Source organism: Bidens hawaiensis, unplaced genomic scaffold, assembly GCF_021521415.1.
Source record: "Bidens hawaiensis isolate Kalapana, Puna unplaced genomic scaffold, B.hawaiensis_p1.1 tig00024810_1, whole genome shotgun sequence".
Classification (NCBI taxonomy): domain Eukaryota; kingdom Viridiplantae; phylum Streptophyta; class Magnoliopsida; order Asterales; family Asteraceae; genus Bidens; species Bidens hawaiensis.
Window position 1 is genome coordinate 175,091 of NW_027493923.1, and position 22,934 is coordinate 198,024.

General features: G+C 37.7%; 3 protein-coding genes and 1 pseudogene across 3 annotated transcripts; 3 read left to right on the forward strand and 1 right to left on the reverse strand.

Annotated features, from left to right (window-relative positions):
• Positions 1 to 6,464: 6,464 nt before the first annotated feature.
• LOC143569984 (cyclic dof factor 1 pseudogene) lies at positions 6,465 to 7,640 on the forward strand (annotated as a pseudogene).
• On the reverse strand, positions 7,476 to 9,504 carry LOC143569985 (uncharacterized). The gene is made up of 4 exons (XM_077055760.1): positions 9,210 to 9,504; positions 9,097 to 9,135; positions 8,907 to 8,991; positions 7,476 to 8,632 (listed from the first exon to the last, which is right to left on the reverse strand). The coding sequence occupies exons 1-4, from the start codon at positions 9,492 to 9,494 to the stop codon at positions 8,550 to 8,552; spliced, it is 492 nt and encodes a 163-aa protein (XP_076911875.1). The 5' UTR covers positions 9,495 to 9,504; the 3' UTR covers positions 7,476 to 8,549.
• A 2,211-nt stretch (positions 9,505 to 11,715) lies between these two features.
• Positions 11,716 to 12,969, forward strand: LOC143569988 (uncharacterized). The gene is made up of 2 exons (XM_077055762.1): positions 11,716 to 12,305; positions 12,438 to 12,969. The coding sequence occupies exons 1-2, from the start codon at positions 11,716 to 11,718 to the stop codon at positions 12,967 to 12,969; spliced, it is 1,122 nt and encodes a 373-aa protein (XP_076911877.1).
• Positions 12,970 to 13,316: 347 nt separating this feature from the next.
• LOC143569989 (uncharacterized) lies at positions 13,317 to 15,389 on the forward strand. The gene has a single exon (XM_077055763.1). It carries the CDS (start codon positions 13,317 to 13,319, stop codon positions 15,387 to 15,389), a length of 2,073 nt encoding a protein of 690 aa, XP_076911878.1.
• Positions 15,390 to 22,934: the final 7,545 nt, after the last annotated feature.

Consider the following 22,934-nt stretch of genomic DNA (forward strand, 5'->3'; position numbering starts at 1 on the left):
CGGTGTTGCAACAAACAGTTAACGCTACCGGAGAAGTTGCAGGTCAACGACGTTACTCGAAAAGTTGCAGATTGATTTTTTAGGGTTAAACGAGAGTGGGTTGTGGTGATCGATGGAGACAAATTTAGCTTTGGTGGTGGCAGTTCGCCCTGTCTTCATCTTCACGTTAAAAGCTATGTCAGTGGTGGTAATGGTATTATTTCCAGGCAAAAGCAGGTCTAAAAGGTCGAGTACTCGCTAAAAGGTATGACACCGATGTGAGTTTTTTAATTCCGCCTGCTACTAAGAATCGATAAAAAAAGGGTCAACATCACCCAAAATCACTTTTAGTCGGTCAACTTAGACTGATTTTAACTTAAAAAAAAACAATGATTCATATTTCAAAAATATAAATAATGAATATCGTTTATTATCAATGATTAGAAATTTAAAGAATAATTTAGTATTTGCATTTTCTTATTTATATTGGTATTTAACATACATATAATATCCAAAAACTAAGTTTCTTTATAATCATTATGTCTCAGTACTCTTTGAGTACACTCAACTCCCAGTCGGCATCCTACAGTCCGTCTAGCGACTTTTACAACCATGTAAGTAGGGATGAGATTTTTTTCCCAAATACTCGTACTCATTCAGTACTCGTACATGTACCCGTACGTGTCTATTTGGTACGTGTTCCCAATTTTACTGAATTTGGTACGGGTACTTTTGGGTACAAGTACAGGTATTAGTACCCGTTTAGAATATGTATGGGCTTTTATTAAGTTTCCAACACTCATGACTTAATTTTCAAACGGTATTTTCAAAACCTAATATATATTAGTTGAATCAGATCTTTCTCGATCTATATTTGTTTATTCATATATTGTATACATATATTTTTATTTCATGTATGTGTAATTGTGTATATCATTAAATAACATGTATTAACTTTATTTCTTGTTTTTTTATAGAAATTGAGGCAATAAAAAAAGAAAAGGAAAAGGAAAAATGGAAAGATGACTAGTGAAGATTAAACAAATGTTAACTTTTTTTGTATAAGTTAGTTTTGTTTTAAACATTTATTTTTGGGAGACTTTGTGTGACACCCCAACCTACGGCAGAATGCCGGGGTGCGAACCGTTGGTTCACAGCTCACAATGTACTATCATATAATTTAAATATGACAATATATAAATTATTTATTAAATTCGAAATTTTTAATCAAGTGTACCATGTTCAAACAAATTACAAATCAATTCCAAATAAACCAAATATCTCAAAATAATAAAATCAAACACAATAGTCTTTTTATTAAATTAACTTAGGGCATCTCTAAATGATTTTTCACATTAGCTTCAAATCAAATAATAACTTGCATATGCGTACAAAATAATATAGTTTGTCAACACGAATTTGAGTGAGAAAATCACCAGTTTTGATATAATAATAATAATATGAGAATAAATGAGCAAAACTGATATTATGAGCATAAATCAATCAAACCATGAGCAAATAGTGGGTGTCAGTTCACAATTGCCTAGCGAATCGGGCTCTGGCTACTATGACAGTCGTATGATCATACTATAATGTAATTATGATGGATATCTCCGAATGCGATAAAGTAAAAACAACTAGACAAATAGCAATTAGTCATTTAATCGATCAACACACAATCTTCACAGATTGATAGTTGTAAAATAGATAATATATAAAATATGAGTAGGTACGCACCAAAATCTTTTATAAACGGTAAAATATGAGGGGAATGATTTCTCACCTTGACGATTAAGCGAGTAAACCGAGAGAATGAATAAACGAGCAAGGTTAACGCGATGAGTGATCTGACCCAAACAGACCTTAGACCTATACAAAATAAAATATAGTCAAAACCGAGAACATTGCCGTTGGAATCAATCAAAACGGATGTATAAAACTCTGGTTATGTGATTTTCAGCAAATAAGCGAGCTGATACTGACCATAATCCAAACTACGAGTCAGGAATCAGATTTTTTTCAGTACACTCTAAATCTTGAAACAAACATAAAAGTCTTCTGGTCCGATAGCTAGTTCTGATCATAAGTGATAGGAATCGATTAGAAAAAAACTGTGTTGACTAATTTACCCTTGAACGGGTCATAGTCCAATTGACCCGGTAATCCTCTCAATCTCAGAAATTGATTGAGGGTTATTGATTATTGAATAAAAGTGAACGAAATTGCAGAAGATATGAAAGTGCCTAGAACAATGAGGAAAACTGAGTCAAAGGTCGGGAAACATTAAAGTCAACAGGTAGCTTGTTCTTGATGAAGAAAACACTTGAATCTCTAATGACAGGCAAGAACTCAGTGGAGGCGGGGAGAAGACAGAGAAGAGTAGGGTTTTTTATAACTTAATAGAGACATTAATTACTAAAAACGTTTATTTGGTTAGTTGACTCGTTTAGGAAAATGAATAAAGAAATTATGACCAAATCGACCCAATTAATCTAACGATTTTGAATTTCTCAACAAGAAATGAATGTGGTCAGGTTAAATTATCAGAATAATTAACTTGGTCCTTCATTTTCGTGATCACCTACCAGTCACACTGAATACTATCGAGTAAGTTGTCGTCGCCCGTCCCTACCAATTTTGATAGTTTAACACAATATATTTGCTCGCAAAATACATTTTAAATATGCTTTAGTAAAGCAAAAATATTGGATGTGCTACATATACTTGTAAAAATATAGAACCAAAAACTAAGCATTGAATTTTTTATGGGTTCGCAATAGGTCGAAACTGTGGGGTGGTGTTATTTTGAGTTTGTAATGTAATAGCATGATTTGTGTCGGGTGTTGATAACATTCTGTTTTGGATGTATTGTAACTTTGATGTTGTTTTGGTGGATCTAGCTACTTACTAGTCCTGTTTGCCGATTGGTGTGGTGTTGGTGATTAATAAAGATTTGTTAGTTAAAAAGAACAAAAACACAAACCATTGTGTACCTTTTGTTTTTATATGAAAGCAATTCCTAATTTAAATTTATGTATCAATTAAGTGATTAACTTCCAACAACTTTTGTACCAACAAACTGATGAACCAGTTACATTTCACTTTCAATGTACTCTGGTAGCTATAGTTAGTTATATGCAATATACAGAAGATACTATATTTACTTTTATTGACAGATGAGATAGGGTACCAACCTCGGTACCAAACCCGTTGCCAAGAACCAAACCCGGGCCCGAATACACGGGGGAAGAAGACAAAAAGGGGTATGAGAAAGAATGTTGGCTGAAAGTGAGCCTGAAACATAAGTGTGACATCGACATGTACAAGTGCCGTACGTGCAAGCTCACCTAGACACGCGCATAGGGGACATAGGGTATAACAAGTGGATACCACTGTGAATGGGCACCCATGATCCCCATTATGCTTGCAACAACATAACCTTTCCTGCCCAGCTCCGACACGTGAACGAATGGCGAATCAGCATTGTCAGACGACTCTGACTATAAATAAGAGCTCCATGCCACGAAACAAGGTACACGGAACAACCCCATAGAACCACACTCTCTCCAGATGCTTATACTTATGCGCGGAGAGACCTTGATGAAAGCAATGATGATGCTTTGCTGAACTAAGAGCATATCTCCCTTTTAATCCATATCGTAGTATGTTTCCGGTCATTCACCTGCGGGTCACACCCTGAAAACCATGTCTTATTCTTCTTAGAAAACTATGTCTTTTTACTTTAACACACACCCTTAAATAGAGAAGGGTTCAAATAAGAATAAATAGTTTCCTAATAATGGTAATAAGGACATAAAATTTGAAGTTAGGAAATTATATGGCTTGAAATTATGTAGGGGTGGGTTAATTAAAAAACTATTTAGTATTTTAGAAAGTATTAATCTCAATCACTAAAACCTAGATTTAAGGGCCTAGATCTATTTCTTATTCTTTTTAGAAAATTCTTTTACTTTAACGCACGCCTATACACACACGTGAATAAAGTTATCTAGGGGCATGATTATTTGGATATGAAAGCTTTATTCAACGCATTGATAGTTAGACTGTTACCCGTAAGTGTGTAAGGAAGTGATACAGAAGCTCTTTGCATTCACACACTCGTGCATTGTGACGGTTTTTGCACATATTATAAAGATCTTCTCAAGATATACATAAGAAGATTTAAAAGAAAAGGCGAAGTAAGTATTAAAGAGACGAAGAGAGAAGTTGCATTAGTTGTAGGAAAATTGATGATAAAATATGTTTTAAAGGATCCATGTTGAACACGAATACTCAACCAACGCTAACGGAGTTAGTTTATTCAAGTGCAGTCATAAACAAATATGAAGATACCACTTATTGAAGACAATAATATGAATCATTGTACATTCAAGTTATATTTACCTAAATCTATTAGTTTATGTACATGTATGTGACTACTAATTTTTCAATATTTATAAAAAGAGATTTGTTATTTTATTTTGTTATTACTTGAATAAAATGTGAACCATGTTCATATAGGAGCTTCAAATTTTATTTATAGTTAGGGAAAGCTCTAAAAGATGAAATTACATAAGGCAATAAGCTAGTTTGGGGGGGGGGTGTGGGGATAAATTGTAAATAAATACCATAGAGAAAAAAAGGGAAAAATAAAGAAAGACAGACAAAGATACATGATGCACTGGTCCGGTTTTAGTGTGCATGATTTCGGTTAAAAAAATAAACGGGTCCAAGTAGGACTAGAGTTGGTTTTAGAGCATTCGCATGCTAATAACAAAAATTCTTTATTCTTATCTATATAATTTATAAAGAATATTTTTATCCATTGAATTTGTATATCTTATAAAAGCCCTTTACATTTATTCTTCATATCTAATTATCTATTTTTATTTAATTAATAGTTAAGTATTTCAAAAGATTATATTTTACCTTCTTTAGTTTTTTAGTTTCTTTCTTTTCCTTTTTCATCCAAGAACTTAGCACCGTTAAGTTTTAAGGTCATCCTTACGGTCTTACCTTATGTATAAGTCACATGAGGGGTATGGTTTTTGTAATTTTATTTCCCTCTTTTCATTTAATATTAACATTTGTTTAACTTTACTGCAATAACATTATTTTTTCTTTATTATTTACTACCCCCCCCCCCCCCCTAAAACCCCATTTTCCTTCATATATTAGTTTATTTATTTTTTTCAATTTAACAAGTAAAAAAGTTTGAAAATCTATATAATGACACGTAAACCTAAAATTCATAAAGAACCATTACATTGTTTAAGATAATATAGGAAAGCCCATGTGAATGTTCTTAGAGTCTTAGTCCAAGTTTAGTTTGTTTAACAAATTGTTTGTCTTTGGATTTCATGCTTAAACTGTTTAATCTAAGAGATTGATTCATAAACCCATTTAAAATTAAAATGCAAACTATGTATCTTAAAACGTTAGCCCCACTATCCTTTTTACGAACAATTTAACAATTAGTCTCAACTCACGAATCTGTTAAACTCGTGAATCTGTTTAGCACGTTTACACTATAAAAGAGATGTTGATAAGCTTAAATACAAGAGAAAACATAAAGTCTACTTTTTGTTGGATCAAAATTGACTTCTTGGATCTAAATATTAAAGTAAACCTCTAAATTAGAAAACAATCAGAAAAAAGTGTGATTGATGTTGAAGTGTATGGCTGACTACTTTCATCCACTAATCATGTCACATGTTTAAACAATTGAATTAAGAAACTTTATACCATTTCCATGTCCAAGAATAAAAATACATAATTTAACAAGGATTAAAAGTTTGAGCTAACTGATACTCCATCTAAGAAACGAACCGTATATTTTTTGTTACATTTTTATCATTCACTTGTTATAACTAAGTTCATTTGTTACATTAAAGCTTAGCATACTTGGTGGGTTTGGGTTACGACTCAGAAGGAGTTCACGTTAGCATAAGTCCTAAGCAAAATGAGTTCGGGTGAAAACAAAATGGTGGCTTTGGTTGGTATAAAGACGACAGCGGTGGCGTGTCGGTTGTTGCGCCGGTGGAGGTGAAGTCGTGGCTATAAGCGACAAGTAGGTGAAGACATATAATGGTCATGGATGGTACCAACTAATTTATACCTCCTTTTAAGCTAATTTTGTAATAGTTAGTCACTTTGATCCGTTAACTAATTTAAGGTGACCCGTTATGATCTGATGACTTATTTAGGGTGACTAAGAGTTCTTGAATATGACACATTATATTTACCTTGATGCCATCCACATCCGAGCGATGAACCAAACCGTAAAACCAGACATGTAACCAACAAGTCAAGGAACCAGGTTCATAACATCTACAACCCATATGAAACCAAAAAAGGTGTAGATAGATGACGCAAGCACAAAGTACGATATTATCCGAGTTTCAGCATTGTGCCAAATCTTTTTCAGCGAATTTAGTGTTTGTGTGCACCCACTTTTGTATGGACCCAAAAGAATCCACTCTGCCAACGTATCAAGGCCACAACAAACTGGTGGCTCACATACCTCCTCCCCAGCTTACGTGGCATCCACCTTTCCCCTACTCCTATATCAAATCCTTATTCCTACTTAGATTTTTACACCCAACACTACTTTTCTTATTTCCCCAGTTCCCACCCGCCACCTGTCACCGCCCAATCATGACGGATCCCGGCATCATTTTGTTCGGAAAGAAGATCGGCCTGCCAGTGGATGCAGCTGCAGACAAGGGGTGTTCGTCAATGGATGAAGATGGTATGTCGGATAACCCACAAACAACCAACGGTGATACAATGAATTTGCAGCCTAGAGTTCTTAAAAAACCAGACAAGATTCTTCCTTGACCGCGTTGTGACAGCATGAACACAAAGTTCTGTTACTTCAATAACTCAAACGTTAACCAACCGCGCCACTTTTGCAAAAGCTGTCAGAGATACTGGACCGCCGGTGGCACCATGAGGAACATGCCGGTTGGAGCTGGTCGCCAGAAGAAAAAGACCCCACCAACGCATTGCCGCTACGTATTGGAATCGGAATCAGCAGCAAATAATATTAATAATATTGAATTTGCTCCTGATTCTGATCGAATTCCAATTCCATCAAATCTTGGATCGGAGAATAAAGATGATTGTTCTTCCAGTTCAGTAGTTGAGAACGTGGAAAACAACACGGGATTCCATTCCCATTTCCATTGGATTCCAGGGGCTTCATGGCCTTATAACCCATGGAACATGCCGATTCCAATTCTGATGCCGAATTTACCCATTTACCCTCAAATTCCAATGTACCCTCCACCTTACTGGAACTCGGTTCCATGGTTACCACCTACCAATTCCATATTAGGAAAGCATCCAACAGATGAAGAACAGGGGAATGAGGAAATCAAGAAACAGAGGAATTCAATTCTGATTCCGAAGACACTTAGAATAGATGATCCGGATGAAGCTGCCAAGAGTTCTATATGGGGAACACTTGGAATCAAGAACGAACACAGTGGCAGAGGTGAATTATTCAAAGCTTTTCAATCAAAATGAAACGAGAAAAAGAATAATAAAGAAACAGAACCAAGTCCCGTGCTACAGGCCAATCATGCTGCCTTGTCTAGATCACTTAGCTTTCAAGAAAGAGCCTAAATAGTTATAACATAATAGGGTAATTTTTGTAAACTTACTGCAATTTTTTCTGTAAATTGGTTTGCTAATCAAAGATTCTAAGATGGAAAGAAGAGTAATACTGTACAACTTGCTAATGCATAAATCTCGCAAAATCTTTATATCGACTGAGAAGTGTAAATCTTGGTTATTATGTGTGGGCACATCAAAATCAAAAGAACAGCCATGAAAAAGATCAAGATATTTTCAGGTCCCGAACAAATTGAGGCCACATTATATGTAGAATATGAGTTGTACTGTGGACCCAAAATGCCAAATATATATACTATATCTATATCTTTTTTTAATGGGCATTTGCTGCTTTCTTGCTTTCTATAAAGGAGTGGTGGAACTTAAATGGTCCAGATTAAAAATGGCAAGTTTTAATGATCTATAAAAGCAGAATCAACAGCTAACTATTCTTGAATCTCTTGTTGTCTAGTTATAAGAAAGTCAAGCTTACTTCACTTTGTAGTTCCCATCATATAAAATACTAAATCAATCTAAAGGAGATATCAAGTGAAAAATGGCATACTTTATGAGCATATGATTGGGAACTCTGAAAACCTATGACGATGCAGATAACACAACCACAAAAGGTAGACGGTCAACAGTCAATGGTCATGTTGGTCAAATCACTATCGCTCCCACTCATGATCACTGACTAATGCTTGGTACTTAGTGCTGCTTTTACATATTGCCACCAAAGTGGAGGTACTTAGAAACAGAAAATGTTAAGAAAGTATAAGGCAGTGTGTTTGGTTCAAACCAGGCAATTGTCAATATAACCTTTGTGAACTCAAGTTTTAGGCTTAATAAGTAAAAAATAATGTAACAAAACCAATAAGGTCTTGCTACCAATACAGATATGAGATATCAACAAATAACAACTAAACATAATTGTAACATACTTTAATATCTGATCATTGCAAGATACATCCACCAGAATCTTGTCCTCTGCGGACATTGCCATAGGCTGCCAATTCAAGAAGATCCATGTCACGCCCTGCAGTAATTTTGCACAAAATCATACTGTTAAGAGAATAAAAAATCAGATAACTTTGATAGTTAGTTAGTTGAGTTTGTTAGCAGGAAATTAGCCGCCTAACTAGTATAAACACATAGTTAGCTCGATTGTAACAAACTGTAAGACATAATCGCAAGGATCTCATTTTCTTCATATTTTAGTTTTGATTTAGTTAAGTTGCGTTTATATAAAGTAATGCATCTGAGAGTGTACTCTAAATTATTATACGAATATGTTGATAAACCGGTGGTACCTGAAACCCTGCAGTAAGAGCTTTTCTGAATAAGATCGGCTCTAGAAATCTCAGTACGGTTCCCTTTCGATCGATTAACCGTTGCCTACAAAGAAACCGTTAATTTTCCAATAGAGCATATGAAAGCAGACATAACTGAAAGCTACAATTTTGATACAACTTATTATAACTAATTAATATAAAATGTTACCTGTAAAACCTGGCAATTTTCCAATGCGCTTTGCCCTCCCTGCAAAATCAACAAAATAAAGCATAACTTAAAACCTAAATGAACTAAAAACGATGAAATTAATATTAAATTACTTTGGAATATGGAAGAATATGATCGTAGTCATGGCAGAGGCAACCGGTATAGCCTTTGATTTTATCAGCTTTGTCCCAGCATTGTTGCTTCACGGCGTAGGGGAAGCTTCTAGGGTTTAAGAATTTATTATTATCGGAGATTGTAAGGGAAGTGAGTTGGTCTTCTTCTTCGGTAACCAATTGGGAGTCCAGGAGACTGGCTGACGGAGTGGTGTGGTGGTTTCGCGTTGGAGAGGATGAGTGACTCCTTCGTTTACCCTTGCTGCTGTTGTTTCTTTGGTTCATCTTCTTTGCTTTGCTTTGCTTTGCTTTGCTTTGCTTGGCCTAGCTTATTGGATTGGATTGGATTGGATTGGATAGTAGTGTGAGAGAGAGCTATGAGATAAGAAATACTTGCAGTAGAAAATACATACATACATACATACATTTGGAATTTCCAATTTTAACCATGATCATTTTGAGAATTTATTCAAATCAGGTTTTCTGTTTTGTATTGCCTCTTTGTGGGGCTGTTCGTTGATGTTGTATATGTACTCGGTTGATGTCTTCTCGGTTGTATAATCTTGTATGCTAGCGTCTTGCTAGTATGTCGGGAATAAAAGTTTGGTTGGCCGTTCAAAAAAAATGCAAAAACGAAACAACCATTAAAAACAAACCACGTGTCAGCGTATTAATGGATTCGATGGTATAAGCAAATATATCCAATTGCTAACGATCAACAGGAATGAGAGACGAAAGGTCAGCTCCAAACGGACGGGGAAAAAACGAGGATGATCCGGCGACAACAACAACCTTCTACATCACCAACATCTCGGACAGGACTACGGGGTTCCAACTACGTGACGCGTTCCAACCGCATGTTAATGTTATCGATGCCTTGGTACCAAGACGGAAGAGTGCTAAAGGCAGTGTGTTCGGTTTCGTCAGGTGTGAGAGAATCAGGAACCCCAGGCTGCTGCTTCCATCTCTGAACAATATTACCATCATGGGTAGTAGGGTTGCCGTGGCTCTGGCCATGTTTGACAGGTTTCACAGAAGAATTAACTACGACAACGATGCTACTAGGGACAGGTATGATAAGGGTGTCAGGGAGGAGGAGGCTCCTCCCAATTCTCATGTACCAGGACCGGCGTTTGCGGAGTTTGTTTGGAATAGAAACCGCCCCCCGGCACCATCCAAAAAGAAGTTGTCCTTTGATGACTTGGGGGAGATGTATCTGAAACACCGTATGGGTAGGGCGGTGGTGGGGGTTGCTAAAGATATGGGTAAACTCCACGAGATTAAGAATTTTTTGCATTCCGGTGGTTACTCGGAGGTGGCCGTTTCTTACCTTGGAGGTCTCACTGTCCTTATTACCTTCAGGGATGGAAAGGAGGTCGACGTATTCATAAATAACCGGGTAGAATTGTGGAAGGAATGTCTTGTGTCAGTCCGGCCATGGGTTGGGTAAGATATCGACGTGGATAGAATCGCTTTGCTTAAAGTAATCGGCATGCCGGTTTTCCTACGCGACAGTTAAAGCTTTGACAAGGTTGGGAGGCTATTCGGCTCGGTGGTATGGCCCTCGGATTTCTCATGGCTGTCCATGGACAACTCTGTCGGCTTCGTGTTTGTTCTCACTAATATGTTGTCCAGGATTGACGAGGTTATTTCGGTGTCGTGGAAAGGTAGAGACTACAACGTTTGGGTTGTTGAAGAATGCACCTCTTGGGTGTTGAGTCTTCGGATGACTCCTCCGGTAACGATGACGTTCAAGAAGGGGAAATAAGGGACGAGTCGGATAGTGAGGATTTGGATGACGATGGTTGCTCGGAAAATGATGATTGGAGGGACTCCTCCGGTGAAGACGAAAGGTCCCTGGCCGATTCGGGTAACGTGCATGGGGATGGCAACCATGCATTAATTGTACTAAACACAATGATGGGAAACGATTCGGCTCCTTGTACTGATTCGGTTAATTCTCTGCAAGGTGGGGTCCCACAAGCAGACCTGGATAATTCTGTCCCATGTGACAATATTGACCAGCCCAATCAAAACGATATGGATCAGCCAACACCAAACACTAAAATGGGTCGGCCCACTTTGGTTGATACTACAATTAACAGGAAGAGGCCAAGAGTGGTTTTAACTCCTTCCACTGCAGATGAGATTGCAGATAATAATCGAAAAATTCCTACGATGGCTGAACCTCACACCAGACCACTTTTTCAAACCACCCCTTTAATCTCACCTGAGCTTGGCGTACCGAATAACGTAGACAGTGACCAAGAAACCAATGATTCTCGCCCAGCTACAGAACCGGCTGCTGAAGAGCAGGACACGGATGTCTTGACTGATCGTGTCGAACTCAACCAGGTACCTGTTGATGTCCAGTTGGAGGCTGAGGATATTAACGGGGAAATTGATGCTATGATTCAAGTCGGTGGTATGGTTGGTTTAATTTGAGTTATTGTATTGGCCTGGTTGCAAATGAAGTTGTCTCGGAGCTGGTCTCCGAGGGGTCCTCATGAATTGTTTATCTCTTAACGTTCGGGGAGCACGAGGTGTTGGTAAAGCAGGGTGGGTAAAGGGACTGAGGTCATCGTACGGAGTTGATTTTATTGCTTTACAGGAGACGAAAATTGCAGACCCAACGGGTTGGTTCTTATCACAATTCTGGGGAATTTCGAGGTATGAGGCTGCTGTTGTTAACTCGGAAGGAAATGCGGGTGGGTTAATTTGCTGGTGGGATCCGTTAAGCTTTCGAATGACGGATGTTATTAAGACGAGACATTGTTTAGTAGTTTCCGGTACTTTGATTCATCATGATCTGATTGTCAATATCGCCAATATACACGCACCTAATGATGCAGTCCGTAGAAGGGAATTATGGGTTCGGTTGCTACAATTCAGACAACAACTATCGGGGTGTTGGGTTATGTTGGGCGACTTTAATGAGGTCCGCACTTCGGATGAAAGGATGAACTCTGAATTCATTCCTCAGTATGCAGCCACGTTTAATGATTTTATTCGGGAAGCCGAGTTGTTCGAATATAACATGGGTGGTCATCGGTTCACTTATATGGGGGCTGGGGAGAAATTAAGCAAATTAGACCGGTTCCTTGTATGCTGAAACTTTATTGACCGCTGGCCGGTGGCTAAGTTGACCGCCTTGACAAGCTTCCGCTCGGATCACCGCCCGCTCTTGTTTTCTTCTAGAGCTTCGGACTTTGGTCATATACCCTTTAGATTCTTCAACTCCTGGCTCGAGTTTCCCGGGTTCGCTAACTACGTTAAATTCATTTGTGATAAATTTGTGTTTAATGGTCCCGCAGACCTGGCGCTGGCAGCGAAATTGAAGTGGCTCAAAGGAAGAATCCGGCTGTGGATTGCGGCGGAAAGGGCAAAAACGGATAACAGAAGTACGGAATGTAAGAAGATAATCGAGTCGATTGATAGGACTGGTGAAACTCGCTCTTTAAGTCCGAATGAAATTGATGTCCGGCTTGCTGCCAAAAAGGACCTGCTCGAGTTTGATCGTCTAAAAAGTTTGGATGCGAAACAAAAGTCGAGAACTAGATGGGCCTTTGATGGCGACGAAAACTCCAAGTTTTTCCATAATGTAATGCGCATTAACACGGCTAGTAACCGAATACACGGGGTGAAAGTTGGAGACGTTTGGGAGGCAGATCCGATTGTAATTAAAGAGAAGGCCGTGGAGTTTTTCGCTTCAAAGTTTATGAATAATACGAGTCACAGGCCTGTTTTCGTTTGTCCATGAGTGAAAAAGATCAACGATGAAGACCGGGTAAGACTTGAAGTACCATTTACTTTGGATGAGATTAAAAGCGCGGTTTGGGAGTGTGATGGTGACAAAGCACCGGGCCCAGACGGGTTCAACTTCAAGATCATAAAATACTTTGGGAAGGTCTAAAACAGGATTTTTTCCCCTAAAGCCAGTCATTTTGTGATACGGGTCAGATTACAAACGGGTGCTTTTATGCCTTTATAGCACTCATCCCAAAAGGGAAAGACCAAATATCGTTTGCGGATTACCTGCCGATTAGCTTGGTGGGGTGTATTAACAAGGTGTTGTCCAAGGTACTTGTCGCTCGCTTAAAATCGGTCATGACAAAGCTTATTTTAGACGAACAAACGGCTTTCCTAGGCAACAGAAACATATTAGACGGTCCTGTTATGCTAAACGAAACCATTGCGTGCATGAAAAAAAATAAATCGCAAGGAATGTTCTTTAAAGTTGATATCGAAAAAGCATACGATTCGCTTAATAGGGACTTTCTTGATGACATGTTGAACCAAATGAACTTCTCGAGAAAGTGGAGGGGCTGGATTATGTCGATTGTGAAGAATGCTCGCACCTCGGTCCTTGTTAACGGGTCACCAACGTATGAATTTGACTGTCAACGGGGCCTTCGGCAAGGAGATCCTATCTCCCCGTTCCTTTTTATCCTTGCTATGGAGGCGCTAACATGTATTATGAATCGGGCAGTTTTCTTAGGGGTTTTTCACGGCTTGCGGGTAAACGGAAATGGGCCAATCTTATCACACTTCATTTATGCGGACGACGTGGTTTTCTGTGTTGAATGGTCCGCCTTTAATGCAAAAAATATTAAGAGAATTCTCCGTTGTTTGTTCCTAGTCTCCGGGTTGAAGATTAACCTTCGTAAATGTTGTGTTTATGGAGTGGGTGTTGGGGATGGTGAGGTGCAAGACATGGCAAGTATCCTTGGCTGCAGTGCGGGCTCCTTTGCTTTTTTACATCTTGGTATCCCAATAGGCGCAAACATGAACCTTGTCCGAAATTGGACCCCGATCATTGACAAGTTTAAGGATCGGCTGTCCTTGTGGAAGTCGAAGTCGTTATCATATGGGGGTAGGATCACGTTACTAAAGTCGGTACTCAATTCTTTGCCCCTTTATTACTTCTCAATTTTCCGGGCGCCTTTACAAGTTATCAAGAGCCTGGAAAGGATTCGTAGGACGTTTTTTTGGGGTGGTAACATCGATGCGGATAAATTGAGTTGGATTGCTTGGGAAAATGTTGTTGCCCCAACGGAGTATGGCGGAGCAGGTCTTGGTTCGCTTAGAGACGCTAATCTTAGTCTCCTTTCTAAATGGTGGTGGAGGTTCAAAGTTGACGACTCCGGTATGTGGCGGAAGGTTATTTGGGCAGTTCATGGGGTATCTAGAGCCTGGAATAATATTCCAGCAAAGTTGTCTATTAGCGATCCGTGGAAACAAATCGCTGTTGTCCCAGGGATCCTCGAGAGCTTAAATGTCGATACCCGTCTTTGGTTCAAAGGGAGAATTGGGTGTGGCTCTAGTATAATGTTCTGGTTGGATTATTGGATTGGTGATGAATTATTATCCACATTGTTCCCTGCCTTATTCGCACTGGAAAGAAACAAGCGCTGCACTGTCACAGACCGGGTCTGGATGGGCCCTGCGGGTGTCGGCTTTTCGTGGAACTGGAAGCGGGTTGGGTTGTCCGATGATGAAGCTGCTGAATTGAGTGAAATGTTGGTTTCTCTGGGAGATGTGGCGCTGAATGGGTCAAAGGATAGAAGGGTTTTCACTCCTATTGGGTTGTGTGGCTTCTCTGTAGGTACAGTCAAACTACTGATCTCCGAAAACAGACAGTACCGGCTGCAGTCACGTTTCGTATGGTCGAGATGGGTTCCAAAAAAGGTTTGTGTAGTGGCGTGGCGAGCGAACCTCGATCGACTTCCTACGGCGGCTGCACTACAAAGGCGAAGTATACCTATTGTGAATGATCTGTGTAGCTTCTGTCATTTGCAAATGGAATGTACCGAACATGTCTTCACGGGCTGTCTGTTTGTTTCCGAAGTGTGGCAACAGGTTTGGAGGTGGTGCAATATACCGGCTCAAGTTATTTTCCACGTCAGTGACTTGTTGGGGATTCATAAGTCAGCCATGTCAGGACAACGACAAAGAGAGACTTTGTACGCGGTGGTTTTAACTACCTTCTGGAGCGTTTGGCTGGCCAGAAACGAGGCTGTTTTCAATCACAAAGAGCCTTCGGTTCAGGCGATCGTAGAAGAGGTAAAGGTTACGAGCTTCTTGTGGATTCGAAATCGGGCGACTATGGGAAACATGACATGGGAAGCTTGGCGGAGATTCGACACGTGCAAGATGGACAGATCTGGTACACGGCCTTAGTGCAGGTTTTCTGTTTTGTATTGCCTCTTTGTGGGGTTGTTCGTTGATGTTGTATATGTACTCGGTTGATGTCTTCTCGGTTTTATAATCTTGTATGCTAGCGTCTTGCTAGTATTTCGGGAATAAAAGTTTGGTTGGCCATTAAAAAAAAATGCAACAACGAAACAACCATTAAAAACAAACCACGTGTCAACGTATTAATGGATTCGATGGTATAAGCAAGGAACCCGGTGATAAACTCTAGAGTTCGTCTCTTTCTTTTGCGAATTTCAGAACAACATATGTGATTTGTGAAAAAATAAACATTATGGTTATGTTTTCCTCATAAAATCTAAGCGATTTATACTGTGGATTTGCTTGATTTTTTTGGAGATATAAGAAAGGTGGGGATGGAGGTTGGTTATCGGGGTTTAGAGTTTAAGAGTAGGAGAATAAGTGTTTCGACGGACGACGGAATAGTTTCATGTTTCGGTGGATCCATTAATACAATGACAATTGGCGAGTATAACTATTTTGGGGATTTTTCCATATACATTTTAGTCTATATTTTTGAAAGACCAAATAAATTCATTTTCTTAAGGAAGTTGTTCAAAAAGCTCACAAGTCAGTTCGTTCGAATAAAGCTAGCTAAAGAAACTTGATTGAAACGACTAGAGCCAAGCCGATTCATTTTAACTTTGAGCTCGAGATGAGCAAAGCTACTCATTTAATTTCGAGCTAGAGCTTGACTCATATTGGCTCCTCAGCTCAACTCGTTTAGAGCCATGACATGACATTAAAAGTGTTACTTATGCATCTTGTAATGTTTTTGAGAAGAGCTATCATAATTTGCTTATCTTTCATGCACTATGACAAGAAAATAACATAACGTCAAGTGTGTTAAAAATATTAAAACAATATAGTTTCATAACAAATCCTAGAACTACTAAAGAATTGGTTATCATAATACAAAAGTTAAACAATCAAACATATAGCATATTAAAGACTAAGGAACACACATAGAGCTAGATAATAACAAATAATAATATATACATGATTTGGTCAAGGATGTCCTTTGTGATATGTTAAAGCGGGCGAGAATCTCGGCAAGAAAAGAGGCTCCTGTGAATTTCTTGTCGGATCCGCATGAAGGAATATCTACTTTCCAACCAGCGGGCATTTTTGTGTTTTGATAGGCGGGGGAAGCATGCTTGTGTGGACCTTACTGAGGTGTCCCCTCTTGTCGGGCTTAAGGACACCAGATTTGTTGCTAGGCTTTTCGTGCTAAAGGAAGAAGCAGGAAAAATTGTTAAGCACAAGAAGGCGTGCGTAGAGAATCAGCACGCCTTCATTCCTTTTGCTTTTGATACATTTGGGTCTCTTGCCACCGGTGCTGCTACGTTTCTAAAGAGTTCAGCGGGTCGTGCACAGTAACTCAACGACGCCGAAGAACTATAATTTTGTTTTCAGTATGATCGGTTTTGTCATTCAAAAGGGGGTGGTTGTTGATGTGTGCTGCGTAGCTTGTATAAAATATGATGGATTAGATATTTAGCTTTTTGCACAAGATCGTGTTTTAAATTTATAAAAGTGATTTCTACAAAGACTAAACACACACAAAATAGGCAAGTGTACCTATCGTTAGGGCTGTTCAAAACCGGAAATCTGAACTTTTGGATATCCGAAACCGGATATCCGAACCTTTCGGATAGTGAAAATCACTATCTGAATCCGAATCCGAAACTTCGGATATCCGAACCTCGCTCGGATATCCGAATATCCGAAAAGGGACTGACAGAAACGGTGGCTGACTGGACGATGGTGGATGGCGACGGTGGCTGACTGGACGATGGTGGATGGCGACGGTGGCTGACCGTAAGTTGGTGGATGGCGACGGTGAATGGATGTAAGATGGTGGATGGCGACGGTGGATGGCTGTAAGATGGTGGATGGCGACGGTGGCTGGCTGTAAGATGGTGGATGGCGACGGTGGCTGGCTGTAAGATGGTGGATGGCGACGGTGGCTGGCTGTAAGATATCGGATAATTCGGATATTTCGGATATCCGAAAAAAATGAAAACTGTTATCCGAATCCGAATCTGAATTTCCGGATATCCGGGATTCGGATATCCGAATTTTCGGATATCCGAAAATTCGGATAGTTCGGATACGGATAGTCGGATAATTCGGATAGAGATTCGAATTCGGATAATTTTGAACACCCCTACCTATCGTATATGTAGAATAGTATTAGTAGGAACCAAGTATCGATCCGTGGACACAAATGTTTCTAATAATGAATCGTCGTTTTACTTTAATCGGAGATTTTAATCATATTTGGGGTTGATTTTTAAACTTTTTATAAAATATAAATACTTATATATAATACATAGGTGACCAAGACGAGAAATTCTAAACAAGGAATTCAATTATATGAAGTTTTACCATCTAATATCAAGAATCCACTCCGTTGTTCCTTGATGATTATTAATTAAACATGTGATAAACTTGTCCTAATAATATATGATGGACTGTGTTCCTCATTTTTGAGTGAGCATATTCTATGACATAATGGTAAATAGTATGTATATTTTCAAGTCCATCATATGCTTAATAGCATACTACCCCGAGAATGTCAATTTAAGTAGACAAGTAGTTTGGTATAATAGAACGATTAGGATTGACTTCGATTTCTCAAATACCAATCCTAACAACTTCGAGTGATTGTAGTTAACTCACACAACCTCCCCTTGGTTGATTTAATCAGATTATAATTACACATTCCATTAACATGTGATTTCTTTAACTAGCACGATATCCTAAGCAATTGCGTTAGCGATGCCATTTTCGGATTACCAAAACTTAGAGAATAGATCATAGCTTATATCTCATCATTTCTAAGTACAACATAAGGATTCCTGTTTTATCTTAAATAAAATATCAAAGTATTCTTTTTACCATTTCTAGTTTCCAATAACATGAATTACCATGAATGGTTATCAATCATCAACCTTGATGTATTGGAATAAAGTGATAAAACATGTCTTCATCAATGGATAATTGAAAAATAACCATGTACTATACCAAACTAAACCAAATGTTTCATATAATCATCAAGTAAAACAAAGTTTCTTCATAGATTTTAGATGGTAAATGGAGTTTAGCTCATAATGAGCATAGTTATGAACATTAGGATGGATGATAATAACAAACACATGATTAAACTAGAACAATCTAACAAAATGTGGATGAATCTTCCTTCTTAATGATGATAATGATGGATGATGATGATGGTTAATGATGATGACCTCCAAGCCTTCAAACTCTTCACTAGATCTTCAATGTGAGTGTTAGTGGGTGTTTTTATAAGTGAAAACCGTATAGAACTCTCTTCAAAGCACACCAAATGAGTGCAATATGAGCCATTATTTATAGGCAATCTGGAGTGAGAAGCACGACCATGTGCTTACGTAGGCATGCCCCCGTGCTTTTTAGTGACATGTGCTAATTCTTTTTGTCGTTTCTGAAAGGTAAGCACGGCCATGTGCTTTCCGAGGAACGGCCCCGTGCTTTTTAATGATATGTGCTAATTCTTTTGTCGTTTCTGAAAGGTAAGCATGGCCCCGTGTTTCCAAAAGCACGGCCCTGTGCTTTCAGAAGCACAGCCCCGTGCTTTTGGAAGCACATCCCCATGTTTTGTTGTTTTCTTGGGTTTTCTTTGGTTTTTCTTTCGTTTCTTCGTTTGAAGCTTGGATTCACCTGAAAATCATTTTAACATGATAAGTAGTTATTTTAACTATATTATACGATAGAAGTTGCAGTTTTTAGAGATTATTTGATGCTAAAAAGATGTATATTTTTATATACATCAGTTGTTGCCTGCTTACCTGCATCTGTATTGTAATTGGATCATTTTATTTGAAATGGTTCACATGTCTATTATTATTATTATTATATGGTCATCATTATCATTATATTATAATATATCAAAATGATTAAATAATACATTGTCATTATATTAGTTAGGTAATTGTTGATAGACCATATTACCCTTACTTGCTAATCAAGGGTTTCTCTTGGGTGTGTATAAAAATATTGAGAGAATAATTAACATCATAACATAACATAACCTAAAACACACATATAACAATTTTCGTGTACTTCTCTCTCTCTCTCTCTCTCTCTCTATATATATATATATATATATATATATACTCTATATATATATGTATATATATATCCGATTTTCATGTAACATCCTAAAATTTATATTAATGAATAAAAGGATATTATGTTTATTTATTGAGTGTTAATATTTAATTAAGATTAAATATAATAAAGAGTATGGACTTGGGTGGGAAAGATGGAATAAGGGGTGGGATGGGCCTTAGGTCCATGGGCTTGATAGAGTATAAATACTCCCTTAAACCTCCCTAAAACCCTAAAACCCTCATTTCTACCTTTTTTATTCTCTACACACTCGAAACACACACACAACCCTCTCTAGTTTCGGCTGTAACCTAAGAAGAGGATCCAAGACCCAACCGAGCTTTAATACTTGAAATCTTGGTTATACAAACAAGATACAAGACTATCATTCATAGCCAAAGCTAACCGTAGCCTAAAAACGCATAAAGGTATGCGTTTTACATATAAAGTGTTTTCATGAACGATTTGTCCTAAAACTTAACCCCTATAGTATATCGGGTCTAAATGAACCATAAAGTTACAAAGTTGATGTTTAAAATGGACTTAACAAACTCATGCCTATATACGGTTCATGAAAGGAGCCTTAGATCTAGCCTTTGAACATTTTGACTAATAAAGGTTCAAGCTTTATGGGTGAACGGACTGGATCTTAACCAAAAATGGTAAGGAAAACGTTTATGGGACGATATAGGACCATAATAGAGGTTTAGAGGTTAAGACGTGTATGGAAAACTATAATAAAGGGCCAAAAAGGTAGCAGCTCGTCGATTACATTGTGTAAATCGAATACATATGTATATTCGGTTACACTGTTCAAATTCGATTACAATACATGGTTCGAATACATGCTACACTCGATTACAATACATGGTTCGAATACATGCTACACTCGATTACAATACATGGTTCGAATACATGCTACACTCGATTACAATACATGGTTCGAATACATGCTACACTCGATTACAATACATGGTTCGAATACATGCTACACTCGATTACAATACATGGTTCGAATACATACTTGCATTCGATTACAATATAGAGACTCGTTTACATGATTACTGATGTGCGAAACGGTCTATTAAAAACTTAACATAACCTAGACACTCTAATTTTAAATTTATAAATCTAGACTATCCTAATGCTAGACCACTAGACAGACAAGTGTACCTATCAACTGTAGTAAAGCCTAACGAAGTCCGAATATCGAACCCAAAGGACACCAGCGACACTTAAACTAGACTCTGACTAATAACTTAAATAAATAGATTTAATTGATTTTTGTGTTTTTTTTATTATTAGATATAAACTAAATAATACTTAAACCAAAACTGACTCTAAAAATAGACACAAACAAATAGAGATGGAACTCAAATAAGGTGAAACAACTACCTAGGTAAGGAATTCTATTAGTAAACTCGTAAACTTTCGGAATTTGATTTATGATTGGTACCGTATTCTAAAAATATGAAACTTAAGGAATAACTAAAGTACGCTAGATCACCTCCCGGTCTCACCAACAATACCTAAGAACTATAAATATCATGTAAAGCTCAACGGTTTAATGGTTCGGATCACCTCCCGGTCTCACCTTACCCAACTATGCTAAGGTACCCAAAGATTAAATCACCTCCCGGTCTCACCTTACCCAACTATGCTAAGGTACCCAAAGATTAAATCACCTCCCGGTCTCTCTGATCACAAAACACCCTAAGGCGTAAAGGGGTATTCTAATTAAATTCGGTTATAATTCGGGTATGTAAGAATCTAAAGGAATCTAGGGTAACTCACTACCGTGCAATCACTACCCAAACCCGCAAAAGACCAAAACATAAGACACTTAATTACCTCCCGATCTCTCAAGTGACAGAATATAAGGTATCTCTAAACTCTCAATTACCGTTCCTATGGTATAAGTCGACTATAAACCATAAACTAGTTGTAAACACACAGTAAACAACCTAATATGCATCCAAACATGAAAGACATTCACAAATACGCATATGAAACAAAAACTGATAATAAATCAATACCAAGTACGCATATGCATCACAACCAAACAAAATAAAAACTTTACCAAAACATGAACCAATCAATAAATAATCCAAAACCAAAAGTAAAACGAGTCTAAAAAGTATTCATCCAAACCCAGGCAGTATAAAAGTTTAGCTACTCATAATATTCGATGAAACAAAGATAATATATTTATTGCGGTTCATCGTAAAAATAAATAAAATTAATTGAGCTACTAGCATGTGAGCTTAAATTCTTGAGCTGTGTACCTGGTAGCTTAAATTAATTCAGCAGCTTGCTTGCTTGTGTGCTTCTTAAATTCCTTTCCTTTCTTTGTCGTGGACTTTTTAAGCTACCTACCTTCTTGCTTTGTTCCAAACTCAAATGCGCACCAACAGGGGCAGCCCCCTGCTCACGTAGGGGTTTTTTTTTCTGTCCACTCCCAAAATTCCAATTTATAATATTATGTTTCCTTTTAACCTCGATGACTAAAACAAAAGCCCAAGATCAGCCATACATGTTTCCCATTTAGTGCATGCAAGCCCACTTGATCTTTTGCTAAAGTCCAGTAGCCAAGTTCATGCCAAACCCAAGCTTAAGTATTTAATTCCTTTATTCTTCGTGGCTTTCTCCTCAACTCAAATCAATACCCCTCTTTTTGACGTTTTTAGCCCATATCTTATTTTTTACGTTTTCCTTGTGGGCTAAAACTCCAACATGGGCCTATGAACAAAATGTCAATAATATGAATTCCCTTAGTTACGTTTTTTTGAATTCATGGGATTTCTATTATTTTAATATATATATATATATATAACAATTTACATGATAGTTAATATATGTAGATTGCAACTTTTTACACCATGAGACATTTTTTTTCTTTCTTAGAGTTCAAGACATGAATTGTATTTTATTCACACATTATACCAGTTATCAACATAAATCTCATTTGTAAATATTGGTTTTAACTCGTCGTCTCTTGAAACTTATAGATTCCAAATATGAGTCAATTAAAAATAATATTCAATAAAAATCATGCTTAAAAGTACTCAAAAGTGTAGGAATATTTATTTAATAATAAGTATATTTTAGACCATATCAATTACACTCGCATACAATATAACTCGAATACATTGTACCTACTCGATTACAATACATGGTTTGAATACATTGATTAGACTCGAATACCCTATGCACGTTCGAATACATTGAATAAACTCGAATACATGGATGGTCTTGAATACAAGGTGGTTCGCATACACATATACATACATTCGAATACACAGTGTATTCGATTGCACCATGTATTCGAACATATCGAGTTTGCATAAGATATTGTAT

Excerpts from the sequence above, each read along its gene's own strand:
- LOC143569985 (XM_077055760.1), bottom strand. The coding sequence starts at position 9,494 with ATGAACCAAAGAAACAACAGCAGCAAGGGTAAACGAAGGAGTCACTCA. Across the intron at positions 9,136-9,209 it reads ATATTCTTCCATATTCCAAA|GGAGGGCAAAGCGCATTGGA; the intron begins GTAATTTAATAT and ends TTGATTTTGCAG. Across the intron at positions 8,633-8,906 it reads CTCTTACTGCAGGGTTTCAG|GGCGTGACATGGATCTTCTT; the intron begins GTACCACCGGTT and ends AAATTACTGCAG.
- LOC143569988 (XM_077055762.1), top strand. The coding sequence starts at position 11,716 with ATGAATTGTTTATCTCTTAACGTTCGGGGAGCACGAGGTGTTGGTAAA. Across the intron at positions 12,306-12,437 it reads AAATTAAGCAAATTAGACCG|ATTCTTCAACTCCTGGCTCG; the intron begins GTTCCTTGTATG and ends TATACCCTTTAG.
- LOC143569989 (XM_077055763.1), top strand. The coding sequence starts at position 13,317 with ATGACAAAGCTTATTTTAGACGAACAAACGGCTTTCCTAGGCAACAGA.